The 18,469-nt window shown below is 42.6% G+C and overlaps 1 protein-coding gene across 2 annotated transcripts in view; it reads right to left on the reverse strand.

Moving 5' to 3' along the window:
* Positions 1-2,102: 2,102 nt before the first annotated feature.
* The window catches only part of med13a (mediator complex subunit 13a), a 211,346-nt gene continuing 194,979 nt past the window's right edge, over positions 2,103-18,469 (reverse strand). Inside the window, exons 23-30 of one of the 2 annotated variants that reach the window (XM_084319688.1) lie at positions 15,243-15,466; positions 14,524-14,666; positions 14,143-14,301; positions 11,024-11,212; positions 9,659-9,801; positions 4,674-4,838; positions 2,547-2,647; positions 2,103-2,261 (exon numbers count right to left, since the gene is read on the reverse strand). In XM_084319688.1, the coding sequence (XP_084175814.1) occupies positions 2,129-2,261; positions 2,547-2,647; positions 4,674-4,838; positions 9,659-9,801; positions 11,024-11,212; positions 14,143-14,301; positions 14,524-14,666; positions 15,243-15,466 (1,257 nt within the window). In that variant the 3' untranslated portion in view covers positions 2,103-2,128. Of the gene's footprint in view, positions 2,262-2,546; positions 2,648-4,673; positions 4,839-9,658; positions 9,802-11,023; positions 11,213-14,142; positions 14,302-14,523; positions 14,678-15,242; positions 15,467-18,469 lie in introns of those variants that run through there. The other variant, XR_014619986.1, reaches the window with a different exon arrangement.

The raw sequence follows: 18,469 nt of genomic DNA on the forward strand, positions 1-18,469 counted from the left end.
TTCCCCCAGCCACATTTGTGTATTAAAAATGTTTGGGGGAATGAACTGATCGAAAATGTATCCAATCGCATCGCATCGAATCGTGGTCAAATGAAGAGATTTCATGATGCATTGAATCGTTGCCTGAAGCATCATAATCGAATCGAAGTGGGGTCAAATATTTACACCCCTAGTCTAAATGTCAGAAATGGTGCCAAATAATAGCAAGACCTCAGCCAATTGTAGTAAGGAGAGATATGGTAAACTAAATTGATGTGCTGGGGGGGGGGGGGAAGGACACTGCATTGTCTTTGTCATTAAGACTTAAAATGGCTCCCATTCCAGAGCTCTACTCCTTCCACCTTTAAAATAAGGTCAAACCTGAGGTCATCTACTTCCAAGAGATGCCAATAGAAAATCTACTCCACTATTGGTGTCCTTGTCCAATTGCACATCACAATTCCCCACTCCCCATACAATAATAAACACAAGCACAGGAAAATAAGTTGACACACTTTATTCCTAAAACAGAAGCCGCACCACCCGTTGCTGGCATGGCATTCATATATAATTATTTATTATATATATGAATATATATATATATATATATATATATATATTGCCGTTTGGTTTTTGTGTCTAAATGTGTGGTATAAAATACTATATATGACAATGTACCTCTTTATTGGAACACAGTGAACTCAATTGCTGTACAAGTCCTCTGTAGCTACAGCTTTGCTGTAAAGTCCTCCATACTCAAAAGCATGGAACATAATTGTCCACTCTATAATTCTTCTGTACATTGTGACAATACAAATATTCTGTCTCCATACAAAAAAAATAATACTCTAAAAGCAACCTACTGCGACTTTATTTCATTTTATGGTAGATTTCCTTTTTTTAATTAAGACGATTACATAATATCTTAGACCAATTGCTTTAAAGCAGGAAGGTGATATAAACCTTCTCTATTATATATATATATATTTATTTATATATAAAAGAGGTTAAGAAATAAGACATATTATACATTTAAAAACTTAAAATAAATAAGATAGATGCAGGCATTTCCTTTTAGAATTTCATCAAAAGGAATAAAAAGGAATTTCAGGTCTTGAAACCAAGGATTCCATTATTGGATTCAGTTTTTTTCTTCTTCTTCTTCTTCTCCTCGCTCAAATATGTCCCTTTTCTTCCAATAATCTTTATAAATAGAGACATTGTTTCTCCAATACAGACTGGCCGAGGACTGTGTTGCCATGATAAAAAAAATTAAAAATACAACGGCAACCCAGTCTCTCATTTTTCATTTTCTCTCTTGTGAATTCATGACTCCAGTTCTGGATTTCCTCCTCTTCCTTTCCTCATCCGTGTGTGTGTGTGTGTGTGTGTGTGTGTGTGTGTGTGTGTGTGTGTGTGTGTGTGTGTGTGTGTGTGTGTGTGTGTGTGTGTGTGTGTGTGTGTGTGTGTGTGTGTGTGTGTGTGTGTGTGTGTGGTGTGTGTGTGTGTGTGTGTGTGTGTGTGTGTAGGTGTGTGTGTGTGTGTGTGTGTGTCACAGTGACAGGACTGTCACCACTATAGCAGCCCTCTGATTCACTCTGGTGTGTCAGATCCAGATTGATACTCCAGTCCATCTCTTGCTGTCCTCCTCCGTTAGAGTATAACTCCTCCTGAGTGCTCCTTTGCCTCCTCCTCTCCCCCTCGCCTCCTCCGTTAGAGTATAACTCCTCCTGAGTGCTCCTTTGCCTCCTCCTCTCCCCCTCGCCTCCTCCGTTAGAGTATAACTCCTCCTGAGTGCTTCTTTGCCTCCTCCTCTCCCCCTGGCCTCCTCCGTTAGAGTATAACTCCTCCTGAGTGCTCCTTTGCCTCCTCCTCTCCCCTCCTCCGTTAGAGTATAACTCCTCCTGAGTGCTCCTTTGCCTCCTCCTCTCCCCTCCTCTCCTCCGTTAGAGTATAACTCCTCCTGAGTGCTCCTTTGCCTCCTCCTCCTCCCCTCGCCTCCCCTCCTCCGTTAGAGTATAACTCCTCCTGAGTGCTCCTTTGCCTCCTCCTCTCCCCCTCGCCATCCCCTCCTCTGTTAGAGTATAACTCCTCCTGAGTGCTCCTTTGCCTCCTCCTATCCCCCTCGCCTCCCCTCCGCGGCTGTTAGCTACAGCATGTTCATGATGAAGTTGTACATCTGGTTGAGCACCACGAAGTGGATGGGGAGGCAGGAGCGCCGGTCCTGTGTGGCTGGGTCACATGTCAGCCAGGAGAGGGCGTTGTACTGCTCCAGCACAAATCTGCACGCAGACATGGGAAGAATACACACGTTACTCAAATGAAAGAGAGAGAGAGAGAGAGACACAGGCACACATAGAAAGAATACACACAAGTTACTCCGATGAGAGAGAGAGAGAGAGAGAGAGAGAGAGAGAGAGAGAGAGAGAGAGAGAGAGAGAGAGAGAGAGAGAGAGAGAGAGAGAGAGAGAGAGAGAGACACACAGGCACACATAGAAAGAATAAACACAGGTTACTGATTTTTTTTAATTCAGTAGCAGAGTGTCTGTATGGCTAGGTGTGTTTACCTGAGAACATCTGAGGTCTGATTGGAGTCAAGGGGGTGTGAGTGTTTACTGTGCAGTAGTTCATCTGATTGCACTGAAGACACATGGAGGTGCAAAGAGGCCTGTGAAGAAGAAGAAGAAGAAGAAGAAGAAGAAGAAGAAGAAGAAGAAGAAGAAGAAGAAGAAGAAGAAGAAGAAGAAGAAGAAGAAGAAGAAGAAGAAGAAGAAGAAGAAGAAGAAGAAGAAGAAGAAGAAGAAGAAGAAGAAGAAGAAGAAGAAGAAGAAGCATCAATAAAAGCACACTACCAACAAGTCTTTGTTTCAACTCAGAGGTCTCCCAATATCCAGGTACGCTGAGCTATGGTAACTTTCGCGCACCTACCCCCTACCAGAGAATGCCTCTCATCTGGAAAAAGTGTTAGGTGGGGGATGGGTTAGATGGCAAAGGCCAGTGGGTACTTGTAGTTTCTTTAGGGGCCTTTCTCACTCACTCATTCTGTCCGTTCCGGTCCGTACCGTTCTCATTCCGGGTCAGAGTGCGAACTCCCCCCCCCCTCTCCCCCCTCTAGTTTGTGTACACACTGCAGTCTTGGTTCGCTCCGGGTTCTGTTTACGGTTTGCGTTTTGAGCGTTTACGCTTGCCGTAGGCGATGATGTCACGTTCGAAAATGTGAACAGGAAGTGTGTTAACATGACGGCGGAGACTGGATGCTGATATAAAATGAACAAATAACCAATAAATATGAAGTTATATTTGAACCTCTGTTGTCAAGCCTTGTCAATATAACCCACCCCATTTTATCACGAATGGATGGTGTTGTAGAGTTCGCTTCTGAGCGTTTCCCAGGGCTAACGCTAAGCTAACGGCTAATGCTAGTTAGCTTAGCTTAGTCTAGTATAGCCTGTAGCACTTATTTTTCAGCAAAGAACGTGCAATAAACAAAACGGATACATTCACTGTGTGTTCTGCCTCTCATTTGTTGATGAAACAAAACTAACATCAACACAATTGAACACCAAAAGCTGAGTTTAGTCTCGTCGGCGCTGATTTTGTTAGCTTACATGCTAACGTGAATGGAATATGCCAGTATAACAGTATAGCATTGTGGCAAACGCTAAGCTAACGGCTAACGCTAGTTAGCTTAGCCTGTTCAGCACATTATCCCATCGCTCGTGGCAATTATATTGCATGTCATTGATCTACTGGTCGACCACGGCCGACTGGTTGGGCACCACTGGTCTAATAGAAATAAATGCATTGAACAAGAAACCAATGTATAGACATAGCATGGCAAACAAAATTGCCAGGCCTAATGCGAGCCAGGGAAGTGCTGTTTGTAACGTGGCTTCATGTTTTCATCCACTGAGCTGTGAGGCTCCACATGCTTGTTTGGTTGCGGTCTGAACTCTCAAATTGCCCATAAATATCGTTTTTGTGGGTATTGTCCAGTTGTTGCTGTGTGGTTTTATCTGCCCAAAATTCAAGCAACCATGAAAAGCATTACAGTAACGACGTTGTGTGTGTGTCACGCCCCCCGCTCCCACTGGCCCGCATCCGAAACCACCTATTCCAAGCGTCCCAGGTTCAGCAGGGGGGTATTCCGAATCAGCGCCGCGTCGCACCCAAAAGGGGTGTGTCCGTCTGAGTGAGAACACTCCCCCCCGTCCCCGGGGGCGCTGATTCGATCCCAATAGGTGAGTGAGAAAGGCCCCTAAGAGAACAGCCAACAGACCCTTTGAAACAGGTAATAACAATTGTGTTATCATCATAAGACATAGATTGAAAAGTATCTGCCCGATTTGTACAAGTGATGGCTTATTTTTAAGGTAAGAACCTGTACTTTCATATAATGTAAAACAAAAACGTGAAGCTTGCTTAACAAGACCATATTATCTGTGCCTGGTCACATTTAGTAGAAGTACAACAGTAGGGTAAATTTTTTGTATAACCAACATAGCAAGCAGCCATACAGAGCAGCACTGAGAGTCCAGTTTGAGAATAAGAAGCTAATACAGTACAATACGCGTGTACAAGGAAAACGTTTTTATTTAAAAAAAGAAATTCACAAATGCTCAAACTGGCTCGATTGCAAAAAGGCTATAGATACATCAGGTCCTGTGTGAGTGGGTAAGTAATGCTGGTGGTACCTTGAGAAAAAGTGGACACTGGTTCTGGGCTTGTGGACAGGCTGACCAGAACCAGTCTGGTAGCGGTCCAGCTTTGGCTGTGGATACAAAGTACCCCAAGGCCAGGGGCTGCTGCAGGATGTTAGGGACCTCTTCACGAGACTCCATGCGATCCGTACTCTGCCCCTGTCAACACAACAACACAACATTTAGCTCAAATGTAACCATATACAAAACACATATTTAATGTTTAAATGTCCATTTTAAATAACAATGTCTTTTTCTATTTAGTTTAAAATTTTTATATAAATAAATGTCTGTATTAACACATTGAGTGCCACGCCCCTTCCGGGAAGTGACCTGGCCTTGCCGTCCATTAACCCCATGTAAACGTAGTTGTACTTTGTAGAGCTAAAACTATATTTTATAGTATAGCTATGGGTCTAATAACGCCGTCGAGTCTCATAGAGCTGCTTCTGGTCAACGTGCAAAAAACAGATAATTTTTTCATCCGTACATTTCCGTTTTATACCATTTTGAATGTGAACATAGTCCGGCTGCTTCTGAGCAATTCCAGGGAAAATACACGAAAACAGCATTTTTGTGTAATTCAATCAGGGCCGCCTCAGGGGGTGTGCGCACAGGGCCTCGCGGGAAGGGGGGCCTCGCACAAAATTTTTATTTATTTATTTTATTTATTTTTATTTATTTATTTTTTTATTTTTTGCGAGGCCCCCCTTCCCGCGAGGCCCTTTTTCATCACAGACCTAAAATCTAGTTTAGCTTATATGCTTATATATTTCACATTAGACACTTTGTAGAATGTGTGTGACTTGTTCCTGGCTCTGCGGCTCTGCAGCAGACATACTCACTATTGGAGCTCTGGGGCTCTGCAGCAGACATACTATTGGTTTCAATGAAGGGAGGGGTTACATCATGTGTACGCCGGCGTGCGTCAGCTGCGTTTGACTATTTCGCGAGTGCAGCTTTGGAGGTTATGCTTAGTTATGCCAGCCAAGATGAAGAGGACGGTCATTCGGCAGATGGACTGAAGATGAAAGTTGTTGCATGTTAGACAGTTCAGTCAGGCTAGCCATGTCGGCTTAGCTAAAGGCAGGGACAGCTAGTTAGCTTTAGCTACGTTATAATATCGAGTGCTAACGTGTGGTTCAGTCGGGATAGCCATGATGATGTCGGCTAGTAGCTAGCTTAGCTAAAGGCTAACTAGCGTTAGCTAACCTAGAGAGAGCGTGTGCAGCATTGTTATGCCAAGATGAAGAGGACGGTCATTCGGCAGATGAACTTCGTCAACTCCACGCGGTTGTCTCCATCCTCTTGGACGTTTGGTGAGTTTTTAATGCACTCTATTCTATTCCCACCTCTCTCTCTCTCTCTCGGGAGCCAAACGGGCGGGCTAGCTGTTGTAGCTAATGTTATATTGAGCCAAAGCGGGCCGGCTAGCTAACGTTATATTGAGCCAAACGGGCCGGCTAGCTGTTGTAGTAGCTAATGGTGTGTGGCCTGGTGTCAGTACCTGGCTAGTCTATTTGCAGTTAGCCTATTTAGCTGATGTCGGCCATTGGCTCCTTGCTACTTTGTTTTCTCTGGTATATACCCTCTTCTCTTTGGATTTAAGTGTTGATCTTTGTCCTTTTGGATCTATGTATATTCATGTTGCCTTTGTGAAGTTATCTTTTCCTTCTGTTTTGTTCTTCCATTAAAAGTTGAATATCCTTTAGGGGCTCATCTTTGCTTATCTCTCTCATACATGCTCTCTCTCTAACACACACACACACACACAGACATGCTCTCTCTCTCTAACACACAAACACACATGCTCTCTTTCTCTCTCTCTCTCTTTCTAACACACACAGACATGCTCTATATCTCTCTCTAACACACAAAATGACATGCTCTCTCTCTATATTTCTCTCTCTTTCTAACACACATATACATGCTCTCTCTCTAACACACACACACAAACAGACATGCTCTCTCTCTATCTCTCTCTTTCTAACACACACAGACATGCTCTATCTATCTCTCTCTCTTCAATTCAAATGGGCTTTATTTCACATTCTTGTATTTCTCCCAGTAGGTATGGGAGTTTTGAGTTATTGTCGATGTTTTCAAAGTCTCTTTGGGTGTTTGCAATTTGTGGGAAGTATGTCTTGGTATAGTGGGCAGGTTGTTAAGAAGTGGAGCTCGGTTTCCACCTCATCTTGTGTGCAGTGGGTCTGTCTTCGCTTGGGAGCCAGGTCTGCCTATGGCGGCCTTTCTCGATGGCTAGGCTGTGCTCGCTGAGTCTGTACCTAGTCAAGGATATTCTTAGTATTGGGTCAGTCACAGTGCTCAGGTATTCTGCCACTGTGTACTCTCTGTTTAGGGCCAAATAGCATTTCAATTTGCTCTGGTTTTGGGTTGTTTCTTTCCAATGTGTCTCTCTCTCTCTCTCTCTCTCTGGCCTTGCTCTGGTGGAGGGTCAGGGGCATTGCCGGGTCTGTGCAGCGATAACACTGTATATTGACTGTAGAACGGGAGCTCTCTCTCGCTCTCTCTCTTGCTATATGTTGACTGTATCATGCCCAGCCTCGGGCAGCGCTATTATTTAAGAATATGTTGACTATATGAAGAAAAAAAAAAGAAAAAAAATTATATATATATATTTTCTTTTACCTTTTAGGGGGGGGGGGGGGGGGGGGGCTCGCGTTTAAATCTCGCACAGGGCCTCGCATTTCTCCCAGGCGGCCCTGAATTCAATAAACACGTTGTTTCTAACGGGGTGCAATAATGCCGGAAGGTGTTAGAGGGCGGTATAAGACCGTCTGCCAGCTTAGACACACTCAGAACAGTATGCACAAGGTGAATGGCAATAGATAATAAAAGAAATACTGTGACAGAAACGTAGAACTACGTTTTTGGCAATCAAAGTGTTAATACACTATTGCTGATTGATATAATAATAATAATAATAATAATAATAATAATAATAATAATAATAATAATAATAATAATAATAATAATAATAATAATAATAATAATAATAATAATTAACACTTTCTTCGCCAGGCTTATGTACATCATTATACCCCTCTCTGCCAGCTCTATTTGTCTATGGAGAAGTTCCCCTTCTTTGCAGGGCTATAACTTTTTAAATTGTATTGCTAAATTGACATTACTATGGCCCATTCAACGTCAATTATCTATCGTTCAGGACGTAGGAACGTTATACTTTTTCATTCGCATATTCATACTAAAATACGGTCTAAAGTATAAATGTTTTTATCGTTTTCTGCAGCTTTCTCCAGAACGTGATTTATAGCCCTAAATGCATTATATTGATGATCAAATACAGTTTGATAGCGATCTGCGCGAGATAAAAAATTTCAAATGGACGTGCTTCTAGAAGTTACTACTTATCATCTAATGTTGACCGGATGGGGGGGGGGGTCGTTTATAATTCCGTGGCCAACGTTAGATGATTCATCTAGTGTGGGTGATATGATCATTAGAGCAGTTTATATCGAACACGTTAAAAAAACGCTGAAACTCACCGTAGCTTCCTCGTAGCGTTGGGCGATGAGTGTGGAGCAAAAATATTCCTATTATGGGATGTTGAAATATGCGATCCATCTCCAGGTTGTATAATAGTATATACGTCCAAATCATGTTGTTTATCGAGTTATTGGTAACGGATTGCTATCCATTGTGTCTAGCTCGAGTCCCGGGACTATTAGCGAGTGATCGGACCGAATTGGAATGAGCACCAGCTTCCGTTTCCGGTTTCCGGTTTGGGCGATCCGCCGATCGGCCACCAGATGGCGCTCTTGAACCGTTGGAGAGTTGAGAGGGGATCAACAGTAGATCTCAAGTCTCCGAGGGAGAAATATGATTGCGATCACAGATTTTTGAAATATTGATCTCAATGACGTGTTACGGCGTCATTGGCAGAATTAGCATGGCGGGGAATGACGAGTTTAGGCGTCCTTGGCAGAGAAAGTGTTAATAATAATAATAATAATAATAATAATAATAATAATAATAATAATAATAATAATAATAATAATAATAATAATAATAATAATAATAATAATAATAATAATAATAATAATAATAATAATAGTGATTCCAACTATATCCATGTATGTATGTATGTATGTATGTATGTATGTATGTATGTATGTATGTATGTATGTATGTATGTATGTATGTATGTATGTATGTATGTATGCATGCGTCTATGTATGTATGTATGTATGTATGTATGTATGTATGTATGTATGTATGTATGTATGTATGTATGTATGTATGTATGTATGTATGTGTCTATATACAGTATGTATGTATGTATGTATCTATTAGGGGTGGGAATCACCAGAGACCTCATGATACCATACTATCACGATACTTGAGTCACGATACGATAGTATTGCGATACTAAATATATTGCGATATGCTGAGTATTCCGATATATATATTGCGATTTATTACCTTTTTTCAACTGCAAAGAAAAACTTTGTCAACATGTTTTATCTAATCAAATAAAGTTCAGTCTGTTCATCTCACTTCAATCATTTTTATTGCAGAACATGGTATTTTCTCAAGCAGACAGATGTAAACACTGTCATCTGTGTTGCATGTACCTGACAAACTGAACTGTTTGTATTACAGTCATATTCCAACTTAACTGAATGCACACGTGTGCGCGTGTGTGGACTACTGTACTATTACAGGTATTGAAATGAACAATGCAACTTCCTTATATATTTTTTTTTATTTTTTTTTATTAATAAATAAATAATAGAATATCAATACTTGGCATCCCTGTATTGATACAGTATCGCCATGCAACGTATCGCGATACTACTAGGTATCGATATTTTCCCCCACCAATGTATGTATGTATGTATGTATGTATGTATGTATGTATGTATGTATGTATGTATGTATGTATGTATGTATGTATGTATGTATGTATGTATGTATGTATGTATCTGTTCCCTCACCTTGCTGCCGTCACATCCATGGTGGTAGTGGGATCCTGGAGAGTGCACAGGCGAGGTGTTGGGTGAGATGTTGATGATGTCTGGGTCCACCAGCTCGTTCTCCTGGTCGAGCAAGTCGAAGATCCCGATAGCATCCGGCCCATCTGGCACAAGAATAAGTAATATTATAATATCCTAACCAAGGATAAATAAAGGTAGTAAGATATTCCTATACTATACTCGACCAATTCCGTGCTTCAGTTCTCGAGTTACATGACGATATGTCAGGCAAGCGTCTTTTTATGCGCTGCACGTTAAATGACCACTTCGGACAGTATATGCTCGAGAACTGACCAATGACCGCTGAATGATGGCGAAAATGATTGGTCAGCGTTGTAGCCAACAAGTGTTTTTTTTGGCGTCGGTTTACCAAAATCTCTCTCAAAGACTCATTTCTGAACGGATCTTTATAAAACTATGGAACCGCAGTGTTTTCCAGCTCATACCTCTTATGCTGGAATAATGGAATATGGAATCTTGCAACCACTAAAGAAAAATGTGAGTACACAAGTTCAAGTTCAACTCAAGTTCAAACCTCTGTTACTCTATTTCATTAGCACTAAAAGTGATTCTCCTTTTTTGCATTAGTAACTTTAAAATGTTATTGTTCAAAAGAGACCAGGCTCATGCATGTGCTATAAGTATAAAGTATAAAGCTAAGCTTTGTAAAAAAAAGTATGAAGTCCTCAAGTTCCAAGTAAAAAAAATTGCCACTTTTATGCCTGCCTGTTAAAGGCCCTGTATAACACAGGCATACCACCTACACAAGAGCTCCACAATAGCTTGGCACAGACAGCAGTCAGATCATTATGTCAGCTTAAATGTCACTGCCGCACTACCAGGGTTAGCGTGGTCAGGGCTACTGACCAGGGTTAGGGTTGAGGATGAGAGCACCATAGTGTCGGTGGTGGGCAGGGGGCTACTGACCAGGGTTAGTGTAGAGGATGAGAGCACCATAGTGTCTGTGGTGGTGGGCTACTGACCAGGGTTAGCATGGAGGATGAGAGCACCATAGTGTCTGTGGTGGTGGGCTACTGACCAGGGTTAGCGTGGAGGATGAGAGCACCATAGTGTCTGTGGTGGTGGGCTACTGACCAGGGTTAGCGTGGAGGATGAGAGCACCATAGTGTCTGTGGTGGTGGGCTACTGACCAGGGTTAGCGTGGAGGATGAGAGCACCATAGTGTCTGTGGTGGTGGGCTACTGACCAGGGTTAGCGTGGAGGATGAGAGCACCATAGTGTCTGTGGTGGTGGGCTACTGATCAGGGTTAGCGTGGAGGATGAGAGCACCATAGTGTCTGTGGTGGTGGGCAGGGAACTACTGACCAGGGTTAGCGTTGAGGAGGTCGATGTTGGGGTCAGTAGTGTAGTTGGAGCTGCAGGCCACCTGGAGGAAGGCGGAGGTGGGGAACACCAGGATGTGGGTGCAGGACGTGTCCTGGGGCGTGCTCAGCTGGGACGTCTGCATGTTCAGCGTGGTGCTGCGGCCAAACACTGAGCCCGTCGACACGGAGTCTGGGGGGGGGGGGGGGGAGAGATAGGGAGAACGGGGGGGGGGGAGAGAGGTGGAGAGAGACAGACGGAGAGATAGGGAGAACGGGGGAGGGAGAGAGAGAACGGGTGGAGGGGGAGAGAGAGGGGGAGAGACAGATGGAGAGACAGATGGAGAGATGCGGAGAGAGACGGAGAGGTGGGGAGAGACAGACAGAGAGATGGGGAGAGAGATGGAGAGATTGGGAGGGAGAGAATGTCAGGTTTATACAGTTATCTGTAAACCAATGTACAGGACTACAGGTACAGATAGATACAGACACTTGTATTTGGCTTCACCATGGTTGCAATCACCAAGACAACACAATACAAACACCATACAGGCACAAAAGACATTGGTCCAAAACAGCCCAATACATAGACAAACGAGAAACAACAACAACAACATGGTTAAAGTGAAAAGCTAAGAATTCATCAGAGCAATGGCATGTGGAATGAAATACTTCTTAACTTAGTTTTTGGGGGCTAGGGGAACTCTACAGCGCCTTCCAGATGGAAGCTTGTCAAACTCAGTATGAAGGGGATGCAAAGGATCAGACAATATTCGCTGAGCCTTGTCCCTATTCTAGAGTACATATAACTCAGACAACTGTCTTTGTGGTTTCCCTGCAGTATAACTGAACTGGCCATGTTAAAGACAGCCAGTTCCTTATATGTGTACAAGAAAGCACAAACAAAAAAAGGAAGGCATTAGTGACATTGCAGGGGGTCTACTATATTTGATTATCATTATACATGTCTTTTCAAAAGAACAATGCCTCCAGGTATGGAATGTACTGTATTTCTTGAATACTGATTGTCAGATGGTATAAGAACCATCCCAATGGTGGGCATTCATGAAGCTGCTGTGATGTCATTTAGGTTTCAATTCTCCAATAGTTCTGTGTCCACACTACAGTGCGCTGCACAGAGCGTCATTCTACCGTGGTCAGAGGCAGCCGACTGTAAGTCACTGCCCTCCTGTCTTTGGTGAAACCACACCACTGCCCACCTGTCTTTGGTGAAACCACACCACTGCCCTCATGTCTTTGGTGAAACCACACCACTGCCCACCTGTCTTTGGTGAAACCACCCCACTGCCCTCCTGTCTTTGGTGAAACCACACCACTGCCCACCTGTCTTTGGTGAAACCACACCACTGCCCTCCTGTCTTTGGTGAAACCACACCACTGCCCACCTGTCTTTGGTGAAACCACCCCACTGCCCTCCTGTCTTTGGTGAAACCACACCACTGCCCTCCTGTCTTTGGTGAAACCACACCACTGCCCACCTGTCTTTGGTGAAACCACACCACTGCCCTCCTGTCTTTGGTGAAACCACACCACTGCCCTCCAGTCTTTGGTGAAACCACACCACTGCCCTCCTGTCTTTGGTGAAACCACACCACTGCCCTTAGCATATTGCATTGAACACTGACCACTCTATATTCATGCAAGAACCTGGAGGGAAACATACTCATCTGCCACATTGCCGGGATGTTACTAGCTAGCTAGCAGGGGTGTAAAAAGTACCCAGAAATTATACTTAAGTGAAAGTATGGGTACCGTCTCAAAATTGTACTCAAGTAAAAGTCAGAGTGTCTGGCTAAAAACACACTTGAGTAAAAGTAAAAAAGTTTCTACTTTTAAATGTACTAAAAAGTAAAAGTTAAAACTTTTTTTATTCCGGGGCAATGAAATGTTCCGTTTCGTCCTCTTCATCACTTGTATTATCGTTTGTGGCCATCTTCTGTAGCTTTTTACTCTGACTGTCTATTCTTCTGATAGCAGGTGTTTAATCAAAGATCCCCACTTTCTAGTCTTGCACAAGGACCAATCAGCATGGGTATGGGCGGGTTAATTTTCCATTGATGGGGATTTGATTGGCTGTTTTTAAATAAAGGCCGGCCGCAGGATTAATAACATTAACGTTAGTTCGGCCAGAGAAACACATATACTAATTAAAATGGTTGGACCTGCAAGATTTGTACTTTGTAGGTCTGCATTTTAAATGTAAGGAGTAAAACGTTTTCTTTTTTTTTAAAGTAAAGTACAAATCCCGAAAAACAGTACTTAAGTATTGTAACGAAGTCAAATTACTCAAGTACTTTACCCCCCTGCTAGCTAGGCTGCGCTAACGTTAGTTGGTTAGGATGGTAATGGCTATAAGGCATCAGCATTACTGCCGGCTGCCTCTGAGCGCGGAAGCCTGGTCTGTGGACACACAACTATTGTTCTCGTGGAGAAACAACACTTCAATTATGTCATCGGCTTCACCAAACGCATTCCAATGATTTGAGACGATCGAAACGCTTCAACCAAATACCTGCATCAATAATAGGAAAGTGTTCTTCCTACAATACACCCCCCTGTAGATACAGGGTGAAGGTCTCTCTCTCTCTCTACAGGGTGAAGGCAGTGTTGCTAATGTCCTTCAACCAGAGTAAACTGTTTGAGGGGGAGTGGTCCTAAACCCATCATGTCTTAATATATAGCCTGGTGGAGTGATGCCCTGCCCCCCCCCCCCCCCCCCCCCGTTTCCCAAAATAAACCCATTGATCTGGTTCTTCATCACCACTGCATTGAGATCAATGGGCATCTCAGAGGCAGTGCTTTATGACGAGGAGGGGTACACCATCCTCCCCTGCAATCAATCTGCTTAGGACAAGGAGGGCGCGCACTATGATGTGCTGCTGGCATCACATGATACATCAAACACACACACACACACACACACACACACACGTGGAGGACAGGACTCAATACAAACAGGACCAGTTGAGTGACATCACACACACACACACACACACACACACACACACACACACACACACACACACACACACACACACACACACACACACACACACACACACACACACACACACACATACACACACACACACACACACTTACCTGGCATGATGACGAAGGATCCCTGGGGCTCCATGGCCACCAGGCACACGCTGAGTATGCTGGGAGTGTCCGAGGAGGAGATGCCACACATGCGACACATGTCCTTCAGACGGCGACTCAGAGACTGGAGGTTCCTCCTGCTCAGCAGAATGCTCCAGTCTGGGCCAGGGGGAGAGAGAGATGTTTTTTATTTCATTTACAAGCTTAGTTGATGATTCCTGACCAGCCTAATATGTCTTGCCCCAAAGACCATGCATTTTGTTTTAGAAACATTCAGCACTCATTTGTTCTTACCCACTCAGCCACTGTTCTGAGCTCAGTGATCTGAGGTTCAAATCTCCCTCCCAAAACATACACAGTTTATATGACTGTTGAGCTCACCTTTTAACTCCCCGTGGCCCATCCTGCCCAGTCGACCAATCACCACCCGCCATGGAAGTGATGTCATCTGCACAAGCCCCAAGCACCAATCCCAGAGCTTCTGCAGGCCCAGCCTCCGAGCAGAGCCTTTTTTCCTTCGCGCCCTGTGGACAAACTAACACTGTCAGATATGAACAACACCTGTAAAGTGTAAGGCTGAGACGATATGCCATTTGGAAGAATCGATAAATCGGGACAAAATTATCGATAAATATCGATATTTTTATTAGTATTTTTTTATACAGTATATATATATTTCATTATTATTATTATTTAAACAATTCTTGTTTATTCTTGCAGCAATTCTTTGTCGTTGCCGCCATCTTTAGTGTTACAGATTTCCCCATTCAAAACGACCACAGTGATCCTTCTCATTTTATAGTCGGTGGTCTCTGCATGTGATGGAGGAGTGCACTGCATATTGAATGCACAGTGCAGAGTTGCTATTCAACTGAATTTACATGAAACTAAAACATGACACAAGACCTAGTATTTTAGTATAGTATCAAGTATATATATAAAAAAAAAATTACATGTGCAAAAATAAATCGATTTCATGCAGTTATCGAAAATTTGCGATATATCGATAAGTGGTCTCAGCCTTAGTAAAGTGACATTATGTGCTCAACTGAGGTTTGTGGAGGTGGTGTCAGGAGGTGGTGTCAGGAGCAGAGCCCCACCTGTTGGGCACGTCGATGCTGATGATGCAGGTCTCCAGCAGCTCCCCGTACAGGTCGGTGCAGGTGGCCAGCAGCCAGCGCTGGTCGTGGGACAGGCAATAGCCCACAAACAGCACGTTGTACTTCTGGGACGCCTCGCCGAACGTCTCTCCGAGCTCCGTCTGCTTGTCCTTCGTCGGTGCCAGGATGAAGGGAGGCGTGTACAGGCGCGGACACTCCGGCCTCTGTGGGCGTGAGGAGCATTCAGGTATTAGATTCAAGAGATTTATTCGTCACATACATACACGAGACATGTAGTGAAATGAAGGTGGCCATGCCTGCCTTGATTGTGCAAAAAAAAAAATACAAATAATAATAGAATAAAATAGATAATGAAATAGACATGATAAAACATACTAAGATAAAATACAATACAATGCTAAGCTTACGAATGAAAGGTAATGAGTCCTATATACACTACTATACAATATACAGTTATACTATATATAACTATACTATACAAAAACATAGTTATGTTTTTTAAAGTGACCTTTTCTTTTGTGTTGTGACCTGTGCTGTAGTTTGTTTGTGTGTGAGAGAGTGCATGATGTGTGTGTGTTCATGTGTGCTTGTGTGTGGAGAATCAGTGTTCAGTGTTCTGATTAGACCCAACATTTTTAGGTAATTTACATTTTCATTTTTGTCATTTAGCTGACGCTTTTATCCAAAGCGACTTACAAGTCATCAGGAAGGGCACAACTCTATCAGCTGAGTAACAATGTTCATCAAAGTGTTGAGTGCTACAGTGTACGTTAGTATATACAGATGCAGCCATTAATTGTCTGTCGACCGGCGTTTGGGCACCGTATTAACGGTAACGGTGACCAGTAGGGGTGCTGGAATACAGCTGGTGACAACAGCCCGACGCGCCGGCTGTCTGTTCATTCATTAGGAGGAGCTCCGCGCTCGACAAAGATTTTTGTGGGGGAGAGAGAGGCAGAAAGAGAATGGACAAGATGAACTGCAATGTTGTGTTCTGACCACGTGTTTTGGCTAAAAATACATGTATTGTATGCCTCGTTTTATTAAATGTCCTTTGGGCGCAAGCGATTGATAACTGTCAACGTTGAAACGGCACAAGCTCTCGTGTTTTTTCTTTTTTAAGCGGACGCTTTTATTATGAAATTCGTAGCACCGCTTTTATTATGAAACAGGAAACACCTCCACCAATGTCTTCAACTCAGCTCACTACCTTACTATACGACCACAACGCTGTTATTGTAATGCTTTTTGGTAACTAAGTTTGTTTAAACACGCAAACATTTCCACTGGAGTAAATGGGTGACCAAACGTCCTCTTTTGCCCGGACATGTCCTCTTTTCACACCCTGTCCGGGTAGTCCGGGGAGGGTTTATAAATTCATGAAAATGTCCGGGTTTCATTGTTTTCCATGGGACCAATATGCATGTAGTTAAATTGACTGGCGCGTTGCACCGAATACCACGACAGCTCAGAACAAATTAGTTAGAATGATTTTAAAACTCCATCCCAGGACTCACCTTACACAGACACATTTTAACAGCCTCAAATGGCTCAGGGTTGAGGAGAGGGTGTCTCAATTAAAACTTAACATGACACACAGGATACTCTGTAATACTGTCCCTCAATATCTTAGTGGATATTTTAACATGGTAAGGGATGTACACGGACATGCCACCAGGGGTAGTACAACAGACATCGTCCCAGTGAGATGTAATAGAAAAATAGGCCAAAACTCATTCCTGTATTCAGCAGCAGTACAATGGAATAGCCTACCAATGGAGTTGAAGCCCATAAACCCCTTCTCCACTTTTAAATTAGCTATAAAGAGGTGGATCATAAGTAGCAGAAGCTGGGAGTAGTGACCAAAGGGTTTTTAATATGTGTTATTCCTTTTTTATTCTTTTATTGTCTATAAAATGGAATATTATTGTATTTTTCTTTTTATACCACACATCCTGACATACAGACACTACAAACACCCACGTCCACACACCAGTACATAAATCCACTGACACCAATGATGGACCGCAATGGAAACAAGCCTATGGCTTTATTGTGTTTTATTTTAATCCTATTGGTAAATGGAGAAATGTATACCTGTTCATATTGTGATCAAATGTATATGTGTGATTTACATTCTAAATCAATAAACTATTCTATCTATCTATCACGGTAGCCTGTTGCGTGTGACGTTACCCAGAGAAGTCTGCTTTCAGTGCTTTGTGGGCGTCGCTACTGCGCTCACACACACAACAGAGGAGGAAGCGGACAGATCCTACCAGCATTGATTCTGCTCACAAAGCCAAAGCGAAAATGTACATTACAGAAAATTCCCAATTTACCGTCCCGGTCGAGACAAATTGGAAGCGAGAGTGCAACGCGTGCAAAGCTTGACCATGTTTCTGTGTCTAATAAAGGTGCTGGCGATCTCAAAGCTCACATGGACACAGAAAAACATTACAAATAAAGCTGTGCGAGGTGAGAGTTTGATGGCAAAGTTGACCGAATTGATTGAAGTATGCAGAGAGAGAAAGAAATTATTTTTAACTATTTTCATGCCTCAAAATTATGTTTTGGTTTGATAAGATGCTTATGATACAATCATTCTAAGGATTATGTGTGCAATACATTAGTTTTGTACACTAATTGCAAGTTATGCAAATGTAAACAAATCCGAAACTGCACAGTGCACTTTAAAATTAGTATCTTTGTGAGGTTACTGTTTTATAATTTACATTACATTGAAAAGATACAAAGATATATTTTTTAAAGCTGGATTTTCTAATACAGAAGAGGTATTATTTAGAACATTACTTCATATTTTGTTTGTTATTTATTTTGTCCAGTTAGACTAGAACATTTTGACATAGGTTGATTTCGTTCTTTTCTTGAGATTTGTCAGATTACTTTAGGCATAATACAGCATGTTGAGTAACTTAGGTTATAGAGAGATATTATTTTGTTATATAAAATAATATAAACAATCATTTTCTATCCATACAGAGGAGGCATCATTTAAATATATTAAAATGATAAGGCATCTTTGAGTAAACTTCGAGTATCTTGGCTGAAGGCAGAGTGTCCACCTTTTTTTTTAAATCACAATATGGTCACCATAAGCAACAGAATTGTTTCTGTATACGCAAGTGTGTACAATCAATTGTGTTGGCCCTGTATTCTGATGTGTGTTCATGCAGGGAATGTCA

Source organism: Notolepis coatsorum (genome assembly GCF_963971535.1).
Source record: "Notolepis coatsorum genome assembly, chromosome: 8".
Classification (NCBI taxonomy): Eukaryota; Metazoa; Chordata; class Actinopteri; order Aulopiformes; family Paralepididae; genus Notolepis; species Notolepis coatsorum.